General features: G+C 50.7%; 1 protein-coding gene across 5 annotated transcripts in view; it reads left to right on the plus strand.

Moving 5' to 3' along the window:
- NF2 (neurofibromin 2) overlaps positions 1-16,992 on the plus strand; it is a 47,329-nt gene that overhangs the window by 21,607 nt on the left and 8,730 nt on the right. The window contains exons 9-16 of one of the 5 annotated variants that reach the window (XM_033075665.2): positions 1,787-1,861; positions 3,341-3,454; positions 6,342-6,464; positions 6,822-7,039; positions 7,664-7,769; positions 12,775-12,905; positions 15,095-15,254; positions 16,901-16,960. In XM_033075665.2, the coding sequence (XP_032931556.1) occupies positions 1,787-1,861; positions 3,341-3,454; positions 6,342-6,464; positions 6,822-7,039; positions 7,664-7,769; positions 12,775-12,905; positions 15,095-15,254; positions 16,901-16,936 (963 nt within the window). In that variant the 3' untranslated portion in view covers positions 16,937-16,960. The remainder of the gene's footprint in view (positions 1-1,786; positions 1,862-3,340; positions 3,455-6,341; positions 6,465-6,821; positions 7,040-7,663; positions 7,770-12,774; positions 12,906-15,094; positions 15,255-16,900; positions 16,961-16,992) is intronic. The other 4 variants (XM_033075664.2, XM_042779826.1, XM_033075662.1 and 1 more) reach the window with 4 other exon arrangements.

Here is a 16,992-nt window from a genome sequence, read left to right on the forward strand (position 1 = left end):
TAAACATGATATTGATCGGGGGAGCAGCTAAAGGTTTCTCATCAGCTGCGTTTATTGCATGTCTTGTGAAGTTTCATAAGCAGTAAATCTGTGCTGGGATTGTCTTCACTTGCTTTACTCCTTAAAGAGCTTCACGACTCTGCAAAAAAGCCCAGCACTGAGTGACTCCAAAGCTTCCCTGCCTGTGACAGTGCAGTGGGAGCTCCCCAGAGAGCAGGGACTGACCCCTCCATAAGCAGGCCTTGCCACAGGACTGTAGCAGAGCTCTCTCCAGGGAAAAGATGGATCCCTTCCACCAGCTCAATCATGTCTGTAATCAGGTGCCCACGAGCAGGCCTGACCTGATACAAACAGGGCCAAAAGCTGGGAACAGCAGCTCTGCTGACACCACACTGGGGGTTATCCCTCCTAACAAAGATTGACTGTTCACAGGGAGCTGAAACTCCTCTCCCAGCACATTCCTGCTGCTATTCTCAGAGACTACTGGGGGCTCTGCTGGAGCCTGGATCCAGGGACATTCAGCACATTAGCTTTTGTGAAAGTCTGAGTTTAAGATTGGCTCTTAAAGTGCCAGAGCGAGGCAGTGCCAGGGCAGGGCCCTTTGCAGGCAGGGCCATGTATTGACAGATCTCCCACTCTAATGGACACACTCTGTCTGCTCCAGCTCCTCAGCCCGTTATTTCTGTAGTGTGTGGGGGAGTGATGGAATATGTGCATGTCTCCTAAAAAATGCCGTCTTGCAGAGCACTCCATCTCTTCAAGTACCCTTTATGATAGTGCACAGGCTTCTCTCCATCCAAGGGCTGCATTACCAAAGCCCTTGAGGGATTTGTGCCACCACTGGCCTGTCAGGAGAGCCGCTGTGGGAGAGCTTTGGAGAGGGTGAAGCCAGGCCATGGGTAGAGCTGGTTGGTTGGCACATGGAGTGTAAATACAAGTTAGAGCCAGGGAATAACAGTTTGAATTGAGGGGAAGTCTTGGGACAAGGCTGAATTCTGGAGAAGAAAATACATGGAAAATTCTCCTGGGGAGCTCTTGTGAGTGGAGGTGTCAGTGGGAAGGGCTGCAGCTCCTTGCTGTGGTCCTGATGCAGCTCTCCTGCCCTTTTAACTCCCTGACAGGAGAGTGCAGCCATGTGGGAGCTGGGCTCTTCTCCTGGGTAACAAGTGACAGGATGAGATGAAACAGCCTCAAGTTGTGCCAGGGAAGGTTTGTGTTGGATATTAGGGAAAATTTCTTCATTAAAGGGCTGTCAAACCCTGGCCCACACTGCCAAGGAAAGTGTTCAGAACACTTGTGGACGTGGCACCTGGGGACATGGTTTGAGGGTGAGCATGGTCAGGTTGACGTTTGAATTTTATGATCTTGGAGGGCTTTTCCAACCTTAATGATTCTGTGGTTCCATCAGGCAGCTGAGCTGTTTCTTCCTCCCTTTGGAAGCATCCTGAGTTCCTGCTGTGGTTTCTGTGTTCCCTGCAGCTGCCAGGAGAGCAGCACCTTGCCTGGGGAGGTGCTGAGCTGAACCACCCCCTGCAGGGCTCTCTGCAGAGGACACCAGCTCCTGTGGCCCCCATGTTTTCCTGACTGGAGGAACAGTTGTCTCCTTGGCTGCTTTTGATGCCAGTCCTCTTGCTTGGCTCAGAGCCATGGGGACAGCTCTGAGCCGTGTGTCTGACCCTGCTGACCTGCTCTGAGCCAGAGCTTTCAGGAGGAATTTTATAGCTGCGTTTTTATTAAATGCACCACTCTCTGATAACTCTCTCCCTCTTTATTTTTTCCTTTTCAGTTTACGATTAAGCCATTGGACAAAAAGATTGATGTTTTTAAATTCAATTCATCAAAGCTGCGTGTGAATAAGCTGGTAAGTGCACAGACAGTCTTTTTTTACTGCCTGCAGCAGTGGGTTCTGCAGAGAGTATGAGACAACGAGCTTTTGGGGCTTTTCCTTTGAGAGGGAGCTGCTGCTGTGTGCTTGTGATGGGGAGCAGCAGTTACTGCTCACAGAAGGAGGGAAGCAGGAGACTCAAGACAAGCTGCTCCACAGAACCTCTCCCCTCCCCTGTTTTTGTGCTCCCTTTTGGAGCTCTTGGCTTTCAGCTGACCTAAATAATGGAAGCACTTAGTAAATCCAACTCCCAGCTTTCCTCAGTTCCTTTCTTCCCACGTGGATCTTTCCCACTCTGCCCTGTGTTGTAGTGTTCCCTATTTTGGGAGGCACCTTTACTTGAATCCTAGCTTTTCCCCCTCTGAGGACACTCTCCTTGGACAAGGATGGGCTGCATTGAGCTGTCCATGTTGGAGACCAGCTTTAGCTGATGTTCTGGGTTTGGATCCATGGTTAGGTCACACAGGGACCTTTGCACTCCTGGTTGTTGGCCGTGCTATGTGTTCCAGAGGAAATGGGGCTTCCTCATTCCCTGCATCATCAGGTTCATAGTGCTGAAATCTTCAGAGAAGTCATTTGTGACCTGGGTTGTGGCTGCCCCATCCCTGCAAGTGTCCCAAGCCAGGTTGGATGGGGCTTGGAGTAACCTGGGATAGTGGAAGGTGTCCCTGCCCATGGCAACAGGTGGCACTGGATGATCCTTCAGGTGTCTTCCAATTCAAACCATTCCATGATTCTATGATTTTGTGAAATGGAAAGAGAGTATGCAAATCAGTCCTTTAGAAAAGAATCCAAATTTAGAATCCTGCTTTTATTGCCAAAAATTTTTTTTCACTCCTCTGTGTGCCCACCTTGTGCTAACCCTCCTTTAGCACTGCCACCTCCCTGGTCCTTACCAGAGAGAGAACCACACTGGGGCTCAAATCCCTTCAGCAAAATTATCTGAAGATGCAAGATGGAGATGGAAGTTTTTGATAACACTTCCGTTTCTCCAAGTGGAAAGTGGTTTTCCTTTCTTTTTTTTTTTCTTCTTTTAATTTATTTTTTAATCTCAGTGCCTTAAATGTATACTGGGGAGAAGGTGCAAGTTCATCTTGAGCCTAAAATAAGGGGGTAGTGAGAACTGAGGAACTGGGCAGAAATTTTTATTTCATTATTTGGCCTCTTGCCTTTTTAGAGTGGGTATAAAACAACACCCATGGTGTGCTGGACACACAGAAAATTGGTCTCTGCGAAGTGCTGCCATACCCAGGAGTTGGTGTTTGGTGTGGGACCTGGCTCCCTGCCCCTCCTACAGCTGTGAAAGCCTGCAGGGTTGGAGCTCAGTGGGTGGAAGCACTAACAAGCACCAAATCAAAGCAATTCTAGTGTTTTTGTGTGTCAAGAATACAAACCACCTCATTGCCATCATGTGTACAGCTGTTTCTCTCTGCTCTTCTCCCCTGACTGGAACAGATTCTTCAGCTGTGCATTGGGAACCACGACCTCTTCATGAGGAGGAGGAAGGCAGACTCGTTGGAGGTGCAGCAGATGAAAGCACAGGCCAGGGAAGAGAAGGCCAGGAAGCAGGTGAGCCACATGTCCCATAACCAGTGAGCCAAAATCAGAAATGCAGGTGGGCTTGGGAAGGGCAGGTCTCTGGAATGACATCAAAGCAGCTTTGAGGGAAGGTCCAGCTGAACATTTTTTAGTACCCTGCTCCCAGATCTCTCATCTTGGCTCTGCAGGTTGATAGCAGCCTGAGTCCAGTCCCAATTTGGGAATAAAACTGAGAGGGCAGGAGGGAAGAGCTGCCCTGGGTGTCTACAAGTGCATGACAAGACCTGTGTCGGGACAGTTGATAAATCAGAGGCTGTGAGGGGGAGCTGTGCTCTGCTGTGGCTCTTTTCCTCATTTCTAATTGCAGGGTGATGGAATGCACACTGCTGTTCCAGGCTGTGCAGCCTGGAATGCTAATTCCAGCTGATTCCATGCTGGCCTCTCTCTGTGCCCCGGGTCAGCCCGGGCGGCCGGCGCGGCGCGGCGCAGGCAGCGGCGTGGAGCCCACGAGCACAGATCAGCAAATTGAATTGTATGAATCATTGTTTTCTGCTTGTAGACCTTTTCTACTCACTGAAACCCACACAGCTAATCTGAGCACTGGTGCTCAGAATATAAATGGTCCCTTTGGCAGGGGAGCCACTAGAGAGGAGCAGGAGAAGCCAAAGCAGTTGCTGCACCCAGCAGGGGCTTGTGCTCACAGGTCCGGGTGTTCCTGGGTTTGAGCATGGCCACAGAAGTGCTTGTGTGGGGTGCAGGTGCTCAGCTGGCCTGGAAATGGGACATGGCTTGTCCTTCAGGATGCTCTCTCAATCCTTGTGTGGTGCTGAGGTGCTCAGCTGGGCTGAAGGCAGGATATTACTTGTTCTTCAGGCACTTCTTGGTTTTTGTGTGGTGCTGAGGTGCTCAGCTGGCCTGGAAATGGGACATGGCTTGTTCTTCAGGCATCTTCCAAGGTGCTTGTGTGGTATTGAGGTGCTCAGCTGGCCTGGAAATGGGATGTGTCTTATCCTTCATTCACCTCCCAAGGTGCTTGTGTGGTACTGAGGTGCTCAGCTGGGCTGGAGGTGGGATGTGACTTGTCCTTCAGGCACTTCCTGAGACAGTTTTCCCTCGGGTAGCTCATGGAGTGGCAGGAGAGGTCTGGACTTGAGTCACTACAAGCTCTACTGGGGAAGAGGGACTTTGTGCTTCCCACAGGGATTCCTCTGGTCAGTAGAGTGGGTACTATAAAACCATTGAGGTTGGAAAAGCATTCTGAGGCCTCCAACCATCAGCCCTCCACCACCATGCTCACTAAGCTGTGTCCTTAGTGGATCCAAAGGTCCTTGGAAGGAGCAGTGAAGTGTCCAAGTGCTGACAGCCTCAGGCACTGGAATGGGCTGCCCAGGGAAGTGGTGAAGTCACCATCCCTGGAAGAGTTCAAAAGTGGATGTGCATGTAAGGGTATGGTTTTGTGGTGTACGCAGTGGTGCTGGGATAATGATTGAGCTTGGGCTTAGGGGACTTTTCCAACTTTAACAATTCCAAGAATCTTGAAGTTTTACAATCTGTGAGTTTTTGAGGTGTTTGGATAACACCATACCCAAGGTCCTGTGCTTATTTGGGCTGCTGGAAGAGGTCAGGGCACTGGGAGGGAGCAGCAGCTTATGGCTTCACTTAAGCTCCCAAATCCAGAGCACTTGGGCTTCATGGGAAAGGTCAAGTTCCTGTGTGAGCTACTGCCCTGTCCTGAGGGAGCCTGCCCTGCTCCCTCCCAGCATCCACAATCGTTAACTGGTTTCAAATAGACCTATTAGATCAGGAGTTCTTGTTAATGGAAGTCCTGAGCGGGATGCAGATCATAATGATAATTAATGAGGGGAACCTTTAATGGAAGGAAGCAGAACGGTTGGAACAGTGGGCGTCCCGCTTTCAGAGCACAGCTGGTGTCCAAGGAGCAGAGAAATGTGGCTTGTCTCACTTCCTTCCCTTATTAAACCCAGCAGGTCTCCTGTCCTGCTGCAGCATGGAAATTTATAATGCCCCATCCCTGTGGGGCTGGAAGGATTAAACTCAGTGTGTTAATTAGCCCAATGGCTCCCTCGGGCTCTTGGCTAGTGAAGAGGCAGTCCCTGCACACAACAACCCTCCCAGCATCTTCTGGGAAGAGCTGGCAGATCCTGGTGACTTGGATCTTCCCTTCCTGGAGAAGCATTGATGTTCCCTGCAGATAGAGAGGGTTTGTTGTATCCAGGAATTGCCAGAGGTGATTGCACTCTGTGTGACCTCCTTCTGAACGAATGGAAGTGAAAGTTCCAGGATGCTGGATTGGATATCTGATCAAAAGGAGCAGCTATACTTGTCCTTCAGCCTCCTGCCACGTGCTGTTGTTTGGGAGATGCCCTCAGACTGTCCTTAAGCCCAGTCCTACTGTAAGAAACTCCAGAGAGTTAAGCTGGAGACCTTGAGACCCACTTGTCCTGGTCTGCCCTGTGCCTCAGCCTAGGACAATGTCTGGGGACATTATCACCTGCAGGCAGCTGCTGTAGCCATGCTGTGAGTGACAGCCTGAGCAGAGGATGGGAATTGTCTCAGAACTGGCACTTTTGAAGGGATCATCAAACAGGCTGCCCAGGGCAGTGGTGAAATCACCATATCTGCAAGGGTTTAAAAAACATGTGGATGTAGCACCTTGGGACATGGGTTAGGGGTGGCCTTGGCGGTGCTGGGGGAACGGTTGGACTTGATGACCTTGGAGCTCTTTTCCAACCTGATTCTGTTCTTTGATCAGGTCACCCCAGTCCAGGGACATGCCTGTTGTCACTAAGCAGAGAGGAGGCAGCAGTGCTCTGACCTCACCTGTGACTCTCTCACCCATGGAAAACCTTCCTCATGTGTGTTTTTCTCCTTGCTTTCCTCAATCCCTTTTTCCCAGATGGAACGACAGTGCCTGGCACGAGAGAAGCAAATGAGAGAAGAGGCTGAGAGGACCAGGGATGAGCTGGAGAGGAGGCTGATGCAGCTAAAGGAGGAGGCAACCATGGCCAACGAGGCTCTGGTAGGTCCCTGGGAGGCCATTTCCCGAGCACTGCAGCTGCTCCTCGCTCTTTCCACTGCAGAAGCGTTTTTGGAAGTGCTCTATGTCTGCCCAAAGACTGCTCCCCAACTGCTGCCAGTGGCTGGATGGAGCTATTTCATCCTGCTGGGCTGCTTGGGAGGAGCACAGAGAGGATGATTTGGGACAGAGCCTGGGCACATCCCAGCCTTGGCGGCAGACGGCTTCAGGCTTTCATGGAAGGGAGGGATTCTATGGAGCGTGTCGGAGCGAGCAGCTCGGGGCCCTGCTCCAGGGGCTGTGGGCACATTTGGGGAGACATTGGCTGTGCTTAATGGCTTCATGTCCCGCAATTGTCAGATGAGGTCGGAGGAGACGGCAGATTTGCTGGCGGAGAAGGCGCAGATCACGGAGGAGGAGGCCAAGCTGCTGGCTCAGAAGGCGGCTGAGGCCGAGCAGGAGATGCAGCGCATCAAGGCCACGGCCATCCGCACTGAGGAGGAGAAGCGGCTGATGGAGCAGAAGGTGCTGGAGGCAGAGATGTTGGCACTGAAAATGGCCGAGGAGTCGGAGAGGAGGTCAGAGGGTACAACCTTGCAGCTGATTCTGCTTTGCTTCCCACCCTCTTCAAGTTACCCCTCTGAGTTGTCCTCCATCAGTTTCTCACATGTCCAACAGCAAATGGCCCTTTGGCCCAGCTGGTTTCCCTCTTCTAAAGCCAGCTCTGCTTTTGGGTGCTTTCTGCAGCCCTCCCCTGCATTCCCCAAAGTATTTAACGATGTTAATAATAACATTAGGGGGTTGCTTTTCCTCTGAGTGGTAGATCTACGTTCCCTATTCTCTCCTTACTCATCTACTTACCTCTCAGTTGTTTAGTTCTCCTTTCCAGCATGAGTTCTGAGTTCATAAGTTCAAAGCCTTGAGCAGAGACTTTGCTTCTTGTTGAAGCTGGTGTTTCCACCCTCCTGATAGCTGAGCTCAGGTCCCACGGTGAATGTGGCAGTGAGCAAGTAAAAGATCAGCCTTGTTTCTTTCCAGCTGATTACTCCTCTCTGTGTGAGAGCCTGCTGAGTGTCAGCCCTTCTACTCTGGTGAACTCAGCCCTTCTCCATCTCTTCTTGCCTATTCCACACTGTGATCCTGCTCCTCCATCCTCTCGTTCCTCCTGGCTGATATTTGCTGTTTGCTGTTGGTCTTTGCAGGGCAAAGGAGGCTGATCAGCTCAAGCAGGACCTGCAGGAGGCTCGTGAGTCGGAGCGCAGAGCGAAGCAGAAGCTCTTGGAGATCACCAGCAAGTCTTCCTACACAGTAAGAGAGATCTGTGTTGTGATTCCCAGTTCCCTGCCTTCCTGTGTGTCCTGGAGGAGCCTCCTTCTCCATCCCAGCCATGGAGGGGGCTGAGCTGTCTCATTGCTGCTCAGAAATCCTGAGCAGAAATCCTGCTTGCCCTTTTCATCCCTGCATCTCATCCAGCAGAACTTTACTATGCTCTTTTTTTTTTCCACCCACCTCTTGCTATGAGAGCAAAGGAGCTGCTGGTGAAATTAAAGCAGCAAATTTTAAGCCAATTTAGCAGCTGTGTCAGAGCCATTTTACCAGCACGTGTGGAGTGCACCAGCTTAGCAGTAACCTTTAAAATAGGGTTAAACATGTCCTTATTCTTGTTAGGTGGGATAAACATGGCTCAGAACCTGTACATTCTTTTTTTGGTCATAAACTGGACCTTTATGTGCTGGAAAAAAAAAACTTACTTGAAGGGAGATTATTCCATAATTGTCCATTAAGAGGATTTCACACCTTCTTCTGAAGCATCTGGTCCCGGTTCCTGTTGGGCACCAAAAAGCCAGACAAGATGGCCATTTCTCTGATTTGTCTGGCAGTTCTCCTCTGCTTCCCTAATTGTGCCTGCAAACCCCATCCCTGCAGCTCACACCTGTTCCTTGCTGGCCTGGGGGAAGGGGAAGAGCATCAGGAATAGGCTTGACATGGGAGTCACGGACACGCCAGCACTGAGGGTTGAATTTGTACCTGCAGGCTCCTTCCTCCTTTCACTGGAAACTTTATAGGAGCAGATTGGAGAGGGGTTGAGATGAAGCAACTTCTCATCCCAATTCCCTGGAGTTCAGTGCAAGAATATTTGGAAGCTGTTAAAAATAACAGTGATGGAAAATAATCAGGTGCTCTCAGTTCTGGGACACTCAGTCAAGTGAGTGCTGGATAAAGCCCAGCTTTGGAGTGCTCCTCCTTCTACAAGTCACTAGAATTCTGGGATTCATTCTGGCTTTAACTTGTGCACAGGGAGACACTTGTCCTCATGACTACACCAGCCAGGGTGAAATTTGGGCAGCTCTTCCACATCCATGTTCCCTCATGTTGCCATATCCATCCTTGATGAAACCAGCAGAGCCCCAGCTCGAAGCCCTTGTGCCAAAATCCTGGTGCAGGGGAGCAGCTGGGTGGCTGTGCTCTCTGTTCCTTTGGAATTAGAGTCTCATTAGGGGAATGTTGTGGGATTGCATGGAGCTCAGCTCCACCCCTCCAGCTGCATCTGCCTGGAGGCAGAGCTGCCAGTTCTAGACACATGGGGCTGTGTCCTCTGCCTTCCCTAAAGAGCCCTGGCCTTCCAGACACGGCTGCCAGTGCCTGCTGGGAAGGGAAATGCTTTTTTCCTTCCCATTTCAATGTCTGAGTCCTCTCATGCAGCTGCTGCTTCTCCTGCCCCTCTGCCTGCCCTGGAATGAGGGCTGTGCTGTGCAGACTCCATGGCTGTTGTTTTCCAAGGTCAGGAGGAGGCTAGTGTGACCAGCATGTCCATATCCAGGTGAAAACACTTTGCTGGGCTCTTACATCCTCTGTTACACTTCCCTGGATTGCCAGCACATGGAGGGACCCTGGTTTGAAAGCTGTTTTTGGGAGACTTGAGTTCCTCAGGATTCCAACTTTTCTCTTCATGGATGAGGGTGTAACATTGGGCTTGTTCTTTTCCATGGTCCCAGACTTGTGCTGTGTCGTCCCCTGACACTGAGAGCTCACAGGACTTCACAAGAGTAAGAGAGGAAGGAGGGAGTGGGTGAATGTAGAAACATTTAGGTTGGAAAAGACCCTTAAGAGATCAAGTCGAATCCCTGACCTAACTCGGTGCTGCAGTAAAGGCAAAAGAAACAGTTAAATATATATATTTTTCAACTTTCCAGTCTCCAATCCTGCTTCTTTAAAGCTTGTTTCAGTGTCTTTTTAGTCCTTGAAGCCCAGGCTGCTTTTATAATGTCACTGGTAGGTGATGCATGAGAAGTGAGATGTGCATCTGAGTCTCAGGCCGTCAGGGCTTGGAGAACAGCTCATTCCTTATGGACTTGGCTGCAGCTCTTTGCCTCCCCCGGTGCCCTTCAGGTGCCAGATAAAGGCAATCACCTTCTCTCTGATCCTGTGGGAGCTGTAAGTGGCTGGTTTGGGCTTGCCCAAATTCCTGAGCAGCAAAATAAAGGCAGTGGCAGCACCAGGAGGAGCTTTCCCTGCAGGGGAAACCTCCTGACCCGCTGTGTGCTCCCTCTGGATCCTCCTCCTCGCTCTGTATTCCAGAGGGATCCAAGGCATGACCGCTGCCAGCATGGTGCTTGCTCTGTTAGCGGCAGGAAATTGCTGTAATGCAGGAACAGGGCTCTGCAGTTTGTTCCAGGTGAGGAAACACATATGGGAAAAGTTCCCTGTCCCTTCTATCACCCCATGGCCCCGGATTAGAAATAACAGCACCTGCTGCAAGAGCTGCCCAGGATTGTTGCAGATGGCAGGGAATCTGCAACAGGAATTCTGTCCCACTGAGGTGAGACCCCACCTGCAGAGCTGCCTCCAGATCTGGGGTTCCAGCACAGGAAGGACCTGGAACTGCTGGAGAAAGTCCAGAGGAGGTCATGGAGCTGCTCCAAGGACTGGAGCCCCTCTGCTCTGGAGCCAGGCTGGGAGAGCTGGGGGTGTTCACCTGGAGAGGAGAAGCATCCAGAGACACCTCAGAGCCCCTTTCAGGGTCTAAAGGGGCTCCAGGAGAGCTGGAGAGATACTGGGGACAAGGGATGGAGGGACAGGACACAGGGAATGGCTTCCCACTGCCAGAGGGCAGGGATGGATGGGATATTGGGAAGGAATTGTTCCCTGGGAGGGTGGGCAGGTCCTGGCACAGGGTGCCCAGAGAAGCTGTGGCTGCACCTGGATCCCTGGCAGTGTCCAAGGCCAGGCTGGACATTGGGATTGGAGCAACCTGGGACAGTGGGAGATGTCCCTGCCCAGGGCATGGGTGGAACAGGATGAGTTTTAAGGTCTCATCACACCCAAACCATTCCATGATTCTGTTAAATGCTTTGCTCCAGATATCAACCCTGTGCCTTTGAGAGCCTTGAACCTACTCACTCTTTGCTTTTTCCATATTCTTCCTCACTCCTGCTGCTCTCTGACTCCTCCACCATTTTTTTCCTTGCTCCATGGCAGAGCAGTGCCAAGGGAAGAGAAGGAAGTAGTGGCTGTAGCAACCCTGATAAATTGGCTCAGTCCTTAATGGCTGCAGCAACTGAAATTCCTGCTCAACTGTTACTGCTGCTGTTGGGAGTTTTTAAAAACAAAACCCAACAAAGCTCATACTGAAAAAAAAACAAGCTAAAGGTTGTTTGAAGGCCAGCAGGCTGGCTTGGATGCTCCTGACTTCCCTGTGCTGCAGGGACGGGAGAACCTCACGTGGGAAGGGCTTTGGGAACGCCTGTGTTCCTTACAGGGAAGGGACTTGAATGTCAATGGGATGCAAGTATTTAAATCAGTTAAGTGCTTTGGCAGACCTGTCCCCTTTCCTTCGAGACTGGAATTTAGGTACTGAGCTGTCCCTTCCAGCGCCTGCTCCAGAATTAATGTGGCTTTGTTCTGTGCTGGCAGCAAAGGGGGAGGAAGGAGTTGGGTTTCTTTGTCATGTGGGTCTTAACTCACCTGGAAGGCTCCAGCCAGGCCAAGTGCAGTTTGAGGCACCCCCTTGTTTATGCTTGTACGAGGTGTTTGTGTTCCGGCTTCGCCGGTCGATGAAATGTTGTCCCTCTCAGATTTGTCCGAGCTGGGAACGAGCCCTGGCTGTTTGTGCATTCCAGGCTGGTGCTGAGGGAAGAGGCAGGTTATTGTGCAGAGTAAATCTGTCACCCCAGTGCTTGCAGGTCTTGCTGAAGAGGAGCTAACTGGAAACAGTGCCTGGAGTATCCCAAATAGGAGAAATGAGGGGAAGAAAGAGCCAGTGGAAGCTCAAACCCTCGTTTGTTAGAGCAGGTACCCAGCAGTGCCATTTCATGTTTGGGCACGTTGTTTTCCTTACAGGAATCCCTTAAAGCAAGAAGGAGCATCCAGGAGGGAGGTGGGGGATCTTTGGGATGCTGGGCTGGATTTCTCAAATCCCAGTGCAGAGCTGAACAGGCTGGCAGCAGTTGTGACTCAGCCCCATCTGATGCTGCTGTGCCACCCTTGACGTGTGCCCTGTTTGCCACCTCATCCAGCGTGCTGCAGGAGCAGAGCCATGACTCCAGCAGACTTTTCCTCTCCTCCTAATGAGCCCATTTGTTAGAGGTGTGACAGAATTCTTGACTGAGAGGAAGAAGGGTCATTTTTTAGGAGAAGATAAAATCTGAGGGCCTGGCAGTGTGTGTCACTGGGGGATAGCAAAGCTTTTTGCAGGAGGAAGAAAGTCCCAAATCCTTGCTCAGGTGTTCCAGGAGTAATTTACTGTGTTATCTCCATTTCCAGCTGAATCTGGAAGTGGTTTCTAAACCTTTGGAGCTGTAAATTACTGAGGAGATAAAAATGGGTCTGTGCATCTCCATGGACCTTGCTGGAATGGCATCCTTGGGGTCACATTGGTCTTTGCTCAGGCTTTGGGGAGCTGTGGAGTGCAGGACTCTGCTGTCACACTTGGTCTTACATTGTCCCTGCTCACAGCTTGAACTTTATAAACCTGATTGAATGTTAAATAGCAGATAGATGACTCCCAAGAGGCAGCTTCTGTCCAACTTGAAGTGACACAGCAGTGATAAAGCCTTGATTTTGCCAAGTTTTGTCAATAGATTTTGAAGGCAGGTGGTATTTTGTCTCCTCTTTAGTGCTGCAAAGAGTCCTGGAGGAGCAATGGCTTTGAATTGAGGAGCAAATTGGGAATGGAACAAGGGGATGGCCAGGCTGATCTTGTACTCAGGACTCTGGGCTCAAGTGTTGCTCTGATTTCACGTCAGTGTTTCAGAACATTCTCTGTAGTGACACTTGTGTGGCCCAGAGTGATTAACTTGTGCTCTCTCTTCAGCAGTCCATGAACTCAAGTACCACAGCACTGCCCACTGACCTGCCAAGCTTCAACCTCATCAGTGAGAGCCTCTCTTTTGACTTCAAGGACACGGACATGAAGAGGCTGTCCATGGAGATCGAGAAGGAGAAGTACGTGGCATGAATCCAGTCTGGGATGGGCTGGGATTTGTGCTGGACATGAGCCAGCTGTGGCCAGGAAGGTCAAGAGCACCTGGGCTGTGCCAACCTTGAGGTGGCAGCAGGAGCAGGGCAGTGCCTGTCCCCTATGCTGGCCCTGCTGGGGCACCTCCAGTGCTGGGGCAGCTCTGGGACCCTCATGACAGGAGAGACCTGGAGGGGCTGGAGCGTGTCCAGGGAAGGGAACAGAGCTGGGGAAGGGGCTGCAGCCCCAGGAGAGGCTGAGGGAGCTGGAAAGGGGCTCAGCCTGGAGAAAAGGAGGCTCAGGGGGGACCTTGTGGCTCTGCACAACTCCCTGACAGGAGGGGACAGCCTAGGGGGTCGGGCTCTGCTCCCAGGGAACAGGGACAGGAGGAGAGGGAATCGCCTCAGGCTGGGCCAGGGGAGGCTCGGGGTTGATATTAGGGAACATTTCTTCATGGAAAGGATTGTCCAGCCCTGGCACAGCTGCCCAGGGCAGTGCTGGAGTCCCCATCCCTGAAGGGATGTAAAGGCCATGTGAATGTGGCATTGGGGACATGGGACAGTGGTGGCCTTGGCAGTGCTGGGGAATGATTGGACTTGGTAACCTCAGAGAGCTTTTCCCACCTGAACAATTCTGTGCTTTTCCTGGCTGAGTCTTTTCCTGGTGGGGACCTGGTGTCACAGACCTGTCCCTGCCACCTGCTCACAGGTGAGCTCAGGGCCCTGCTCCAGGCAGTTCCTCTCTGTGTAGGAATTGTGGCTCCTGCCCAGGCTGGAATTGCCCATGGTGGTGGAAAGGGTTAACAGCAGGCTGAGTGCTGGAGGCTGAGCTTGAGGTGTGCAGGGAATGTGGTGATAGCTGGGGTGTGTTAAGGTCCTGCCCTAGGGCTTTAACCCCTTTTCCTTGGAATTTGTGTCAGCTCCTGGATAAAAAAGTGTTCGCCAGCAAGTTTGGATGTGATTATGAGCTTTGATCTCGTGTTTTCCTGAGGGTGTTAGTGTAGCCTTCGAAATTACCAATTGAGCAAAAATCAAAGCAGATCAGATTTTAATCTCTGTAGTAATGATGTGCTTTGTTCATCGATTTGGTCGGAGATCAAAGCCACAATGGCTCTGACAGCCCGCTCCGGCCAAAACTTCCCGAGGCTGGAATGGCACACCCCTGGATCCCACAGGGTGCTTTGGTTTGCCTCTGCTCAGGGCCCTCTCCCGTGTATGAAATCACCATCCTAGAAACAGGAGATTAAGAACTTTTAAAAACTTTTCCCAAAGCCAGAAGGAAAAAGATAGAAGCTGAAAATAACAGGATAATTCCTGGTTCTGTACCCAGGTTGCTATCTAGGTCATGCTGCTCTCCTGAGCAGGGAGAGCTGCCTCTGCCAAATGCTGAAAGCAATAGGATGCTTTTTCTGTCTTCTCTGGGGCTGTTCTCTTTCCTCGGGTGCTGGAATAAAACTCTCTACAAATTTTGGCACTGGAAAGGGTTCCTATTACCCTGCTGGCCCTCTGACCTGGCTCAGGGGATTAATCACAGGTACAGAACTCATGGGGTGATTTTTCCAGTTGATTTTTCATTGTGGAAGGCAGTTCAGGATGAGTTCTGGGAATGGCTGGCTTTGGGGGTGGTTTTTTCCCTTTCTTTCTTTTCCTTTGAGAGACATTCTCTCTGCCAGGGATGTTCTGTGTCTACAAGATACCTGATATTTTGGGGACAGCACTTGCTCCCACACAGTTTACAAGCTAAATCCCTCTAAAACACAACAAGTCAGTACATCAAGATCCTTCCTCATGGAAAGATTTTTGGATTTGGGTTGTGGAGCAGGTTTGGGAAGGGATGCAGGGGTACAGAGCTCTCCTGAGTAGCTGCTTAAAAGTGGTGTAAACCTCTGTCAGCTTCACTTGCAAATTGGGAGACTTAAAATACCACCCAGCTTGGGTTTAATTGTGTATAATAATGTAACTTACATTTTTATTGCTGGCTTGGCTGTCTGGGTCCCCTTTAATAAGGAACAAATAATTGCTGTGTGTAGCTCACTGTGTGCTATAAACTGGTGTTATCAGTTCCACACGCTAAAAATAATGAAGGAAAGCTGTTTCTGTTATAATTCTATTATCAGGTGTCACATCAGCACATGCAGTTGGTCAGGGCTAACCCAGGGCTGTTCTCTGTGTGTTAGGGTGGAGTACATGGAGAAAAGCAAGCACCTGCAGGAGCAGCTGAACGAGCTGAAGACAGAAATTGAGGCACTGAAGCTCAAGGAGAGAGAGACAGCTCTGGATATTTTGCACAACGAGAACTCCAGCCGGGGCAACAGCAAGCACAACACTATTAAAAAGGTATCAGAGGGCCCCAGCTTGTATCTCCCCTGATGAAACCCTTTAAAAATCACCCTGCTTTTGATAATAAAATTGTTGGATCTAGGCTTTCTTCCCCAGCTGCTTAGCTGTGATCAGAGAGTTCCAGCTTTTGGTGGTCCTGGTGTCCTGACCCAGCCTGGTCTCTCCAATGCTGGGGGAAAGGGTGTGAAGGTGTCCAGGGCTGAAGGTTTTGCTGTACCTTGCAAGCTATACAAGGATGTTGGAAGGGCTCTGCATCCCTAGTGAACAGGCAAAGCCCTCCCTGCCGATTGCAGCCATTCCCTGTGAGCACTGAGCTTGACTGGTGAATAATGAGGGCAGAAATACTCCTGGCTTAGGAGCTCTCAATGGAAAAAGCCAAAAGCTCTTCCTCTCTTTTAATCTCTCTAGAGAAACCTGTAGTGCAGCTTCAGTCACTAACAGCAAAGCCTTTGCTGGCAGAGGGTGTGAGACCTCTGCTCCCTGGAGCCACCTGCCTCCCAAAATGGGGCTGACATGAGGAACTTCAGCCAAAAATTGGGTCTGCCTGGGTCTGCTGACCCGAGGGTCACCTGAGAACTCCCAGCAAAACCCCTCCTTTATTTCTACATCCCATCTTTGTCCTTTGCCTCGGTGCTGGGCTCTGTAACAAGGGGCTGGGGGCACATCCACAATGGATTTGGATGGTGGTGGTCAGCCCCACTCACCTGCAAAGGCTTTTTTCCCTGCAAAGGCTTTTTCCTGGCTGGCTTTTTGCTAGCAGCTGTCCTCGGGAAGGATTGGGAAATCCGTGCGGCACGGGATGCAGGCTGTGGTAACAACTGCAGGCTTGAAAAACAAATCCTGCTCTCTTTACTACTCCCAGCCTAGAGTAATGTCTGAAAGGCTTTGGAAATATCAGTTCTTGCCGACTTTCATGGTTAGGAGTTTGTGATCACTGAATTGGGGCAGGACAATGAATCTAGCGGGGCTCACTCCCCGTGCTGGCCTGCAGCTATTCAGGTTCCTGTCACACTAGAGCAGAGAAAATAAAAATCTTCACAACTCCTTTTGTCATTGTAGAATCTGGAGGCGTTTCTGCTCCCAGTAGGTTTTGGTAGGATTTGTCTCTGTGTTCCAAGTCCTTGGTTTAAACAGAAACTGCAAAATTTTCACTTCTGACAGAGAGGAGTTCAGAGAGAGCTGATGGTCCCATTTGTCTCCCTTAAAGAGGGCGGCTGGGCCATCATTTCCTTGTCTGTCAGGGCTTGTCACGGTGCCATCACTTTGCCTCCCTTTGAAGATGGAGTCTTGTCCTGTCCCTTCCCTTCTGGAGAGAGAGGGGGATGCCTGGCTTGCTGCATCTCAGCAAGGAGCAAAGGTTCCCAAATAATAGACTATTAGGAGACATCAGAGGGAAATTACAGCCTGCTCTGCTCAGGGAGGTCAGCAGGGCTTTTGTCTTCGCTGTGGTGAAGGCAAGGAAACACAGGGCACTGGGAATGGGATAACAGTCCAGCAACACTTCAATGGCACCAACCCTCTGCCTCACCTGGAAGCTGCTGATTGCTCCAGGCAAGCCCTAAGATCCCACAAATCACCTGCCCTTGTACCACACACGAGGGTTATTATTATTGTTTGTTGTTCATTTTATTTTGCTGGTTTAGCCTCAAGCCCAGGGCAGAAGACCTATCTGCATTTGAGAATTCCAAGTAGGTTATTCCAAGGTACTCTGCGTGGGGTGCTGGGATCTGCCTGT

The sequence above is a fragment of the Catharus ustulatus genome, chromosome 18, assembly GCF_009819885.2.
Source record: "Catharus ustulatus isolate bCatUst1 chromosome 18, bCatUst1.pri.v2, whole genome shotgun sequence".
NCBI classification, from domain to species: domain Eukaryota; kingdom Metazoa; phylum Chordata; class Aves; order Passeriformes; family Turdidae; genus Catharus; species Catharus ustulatus.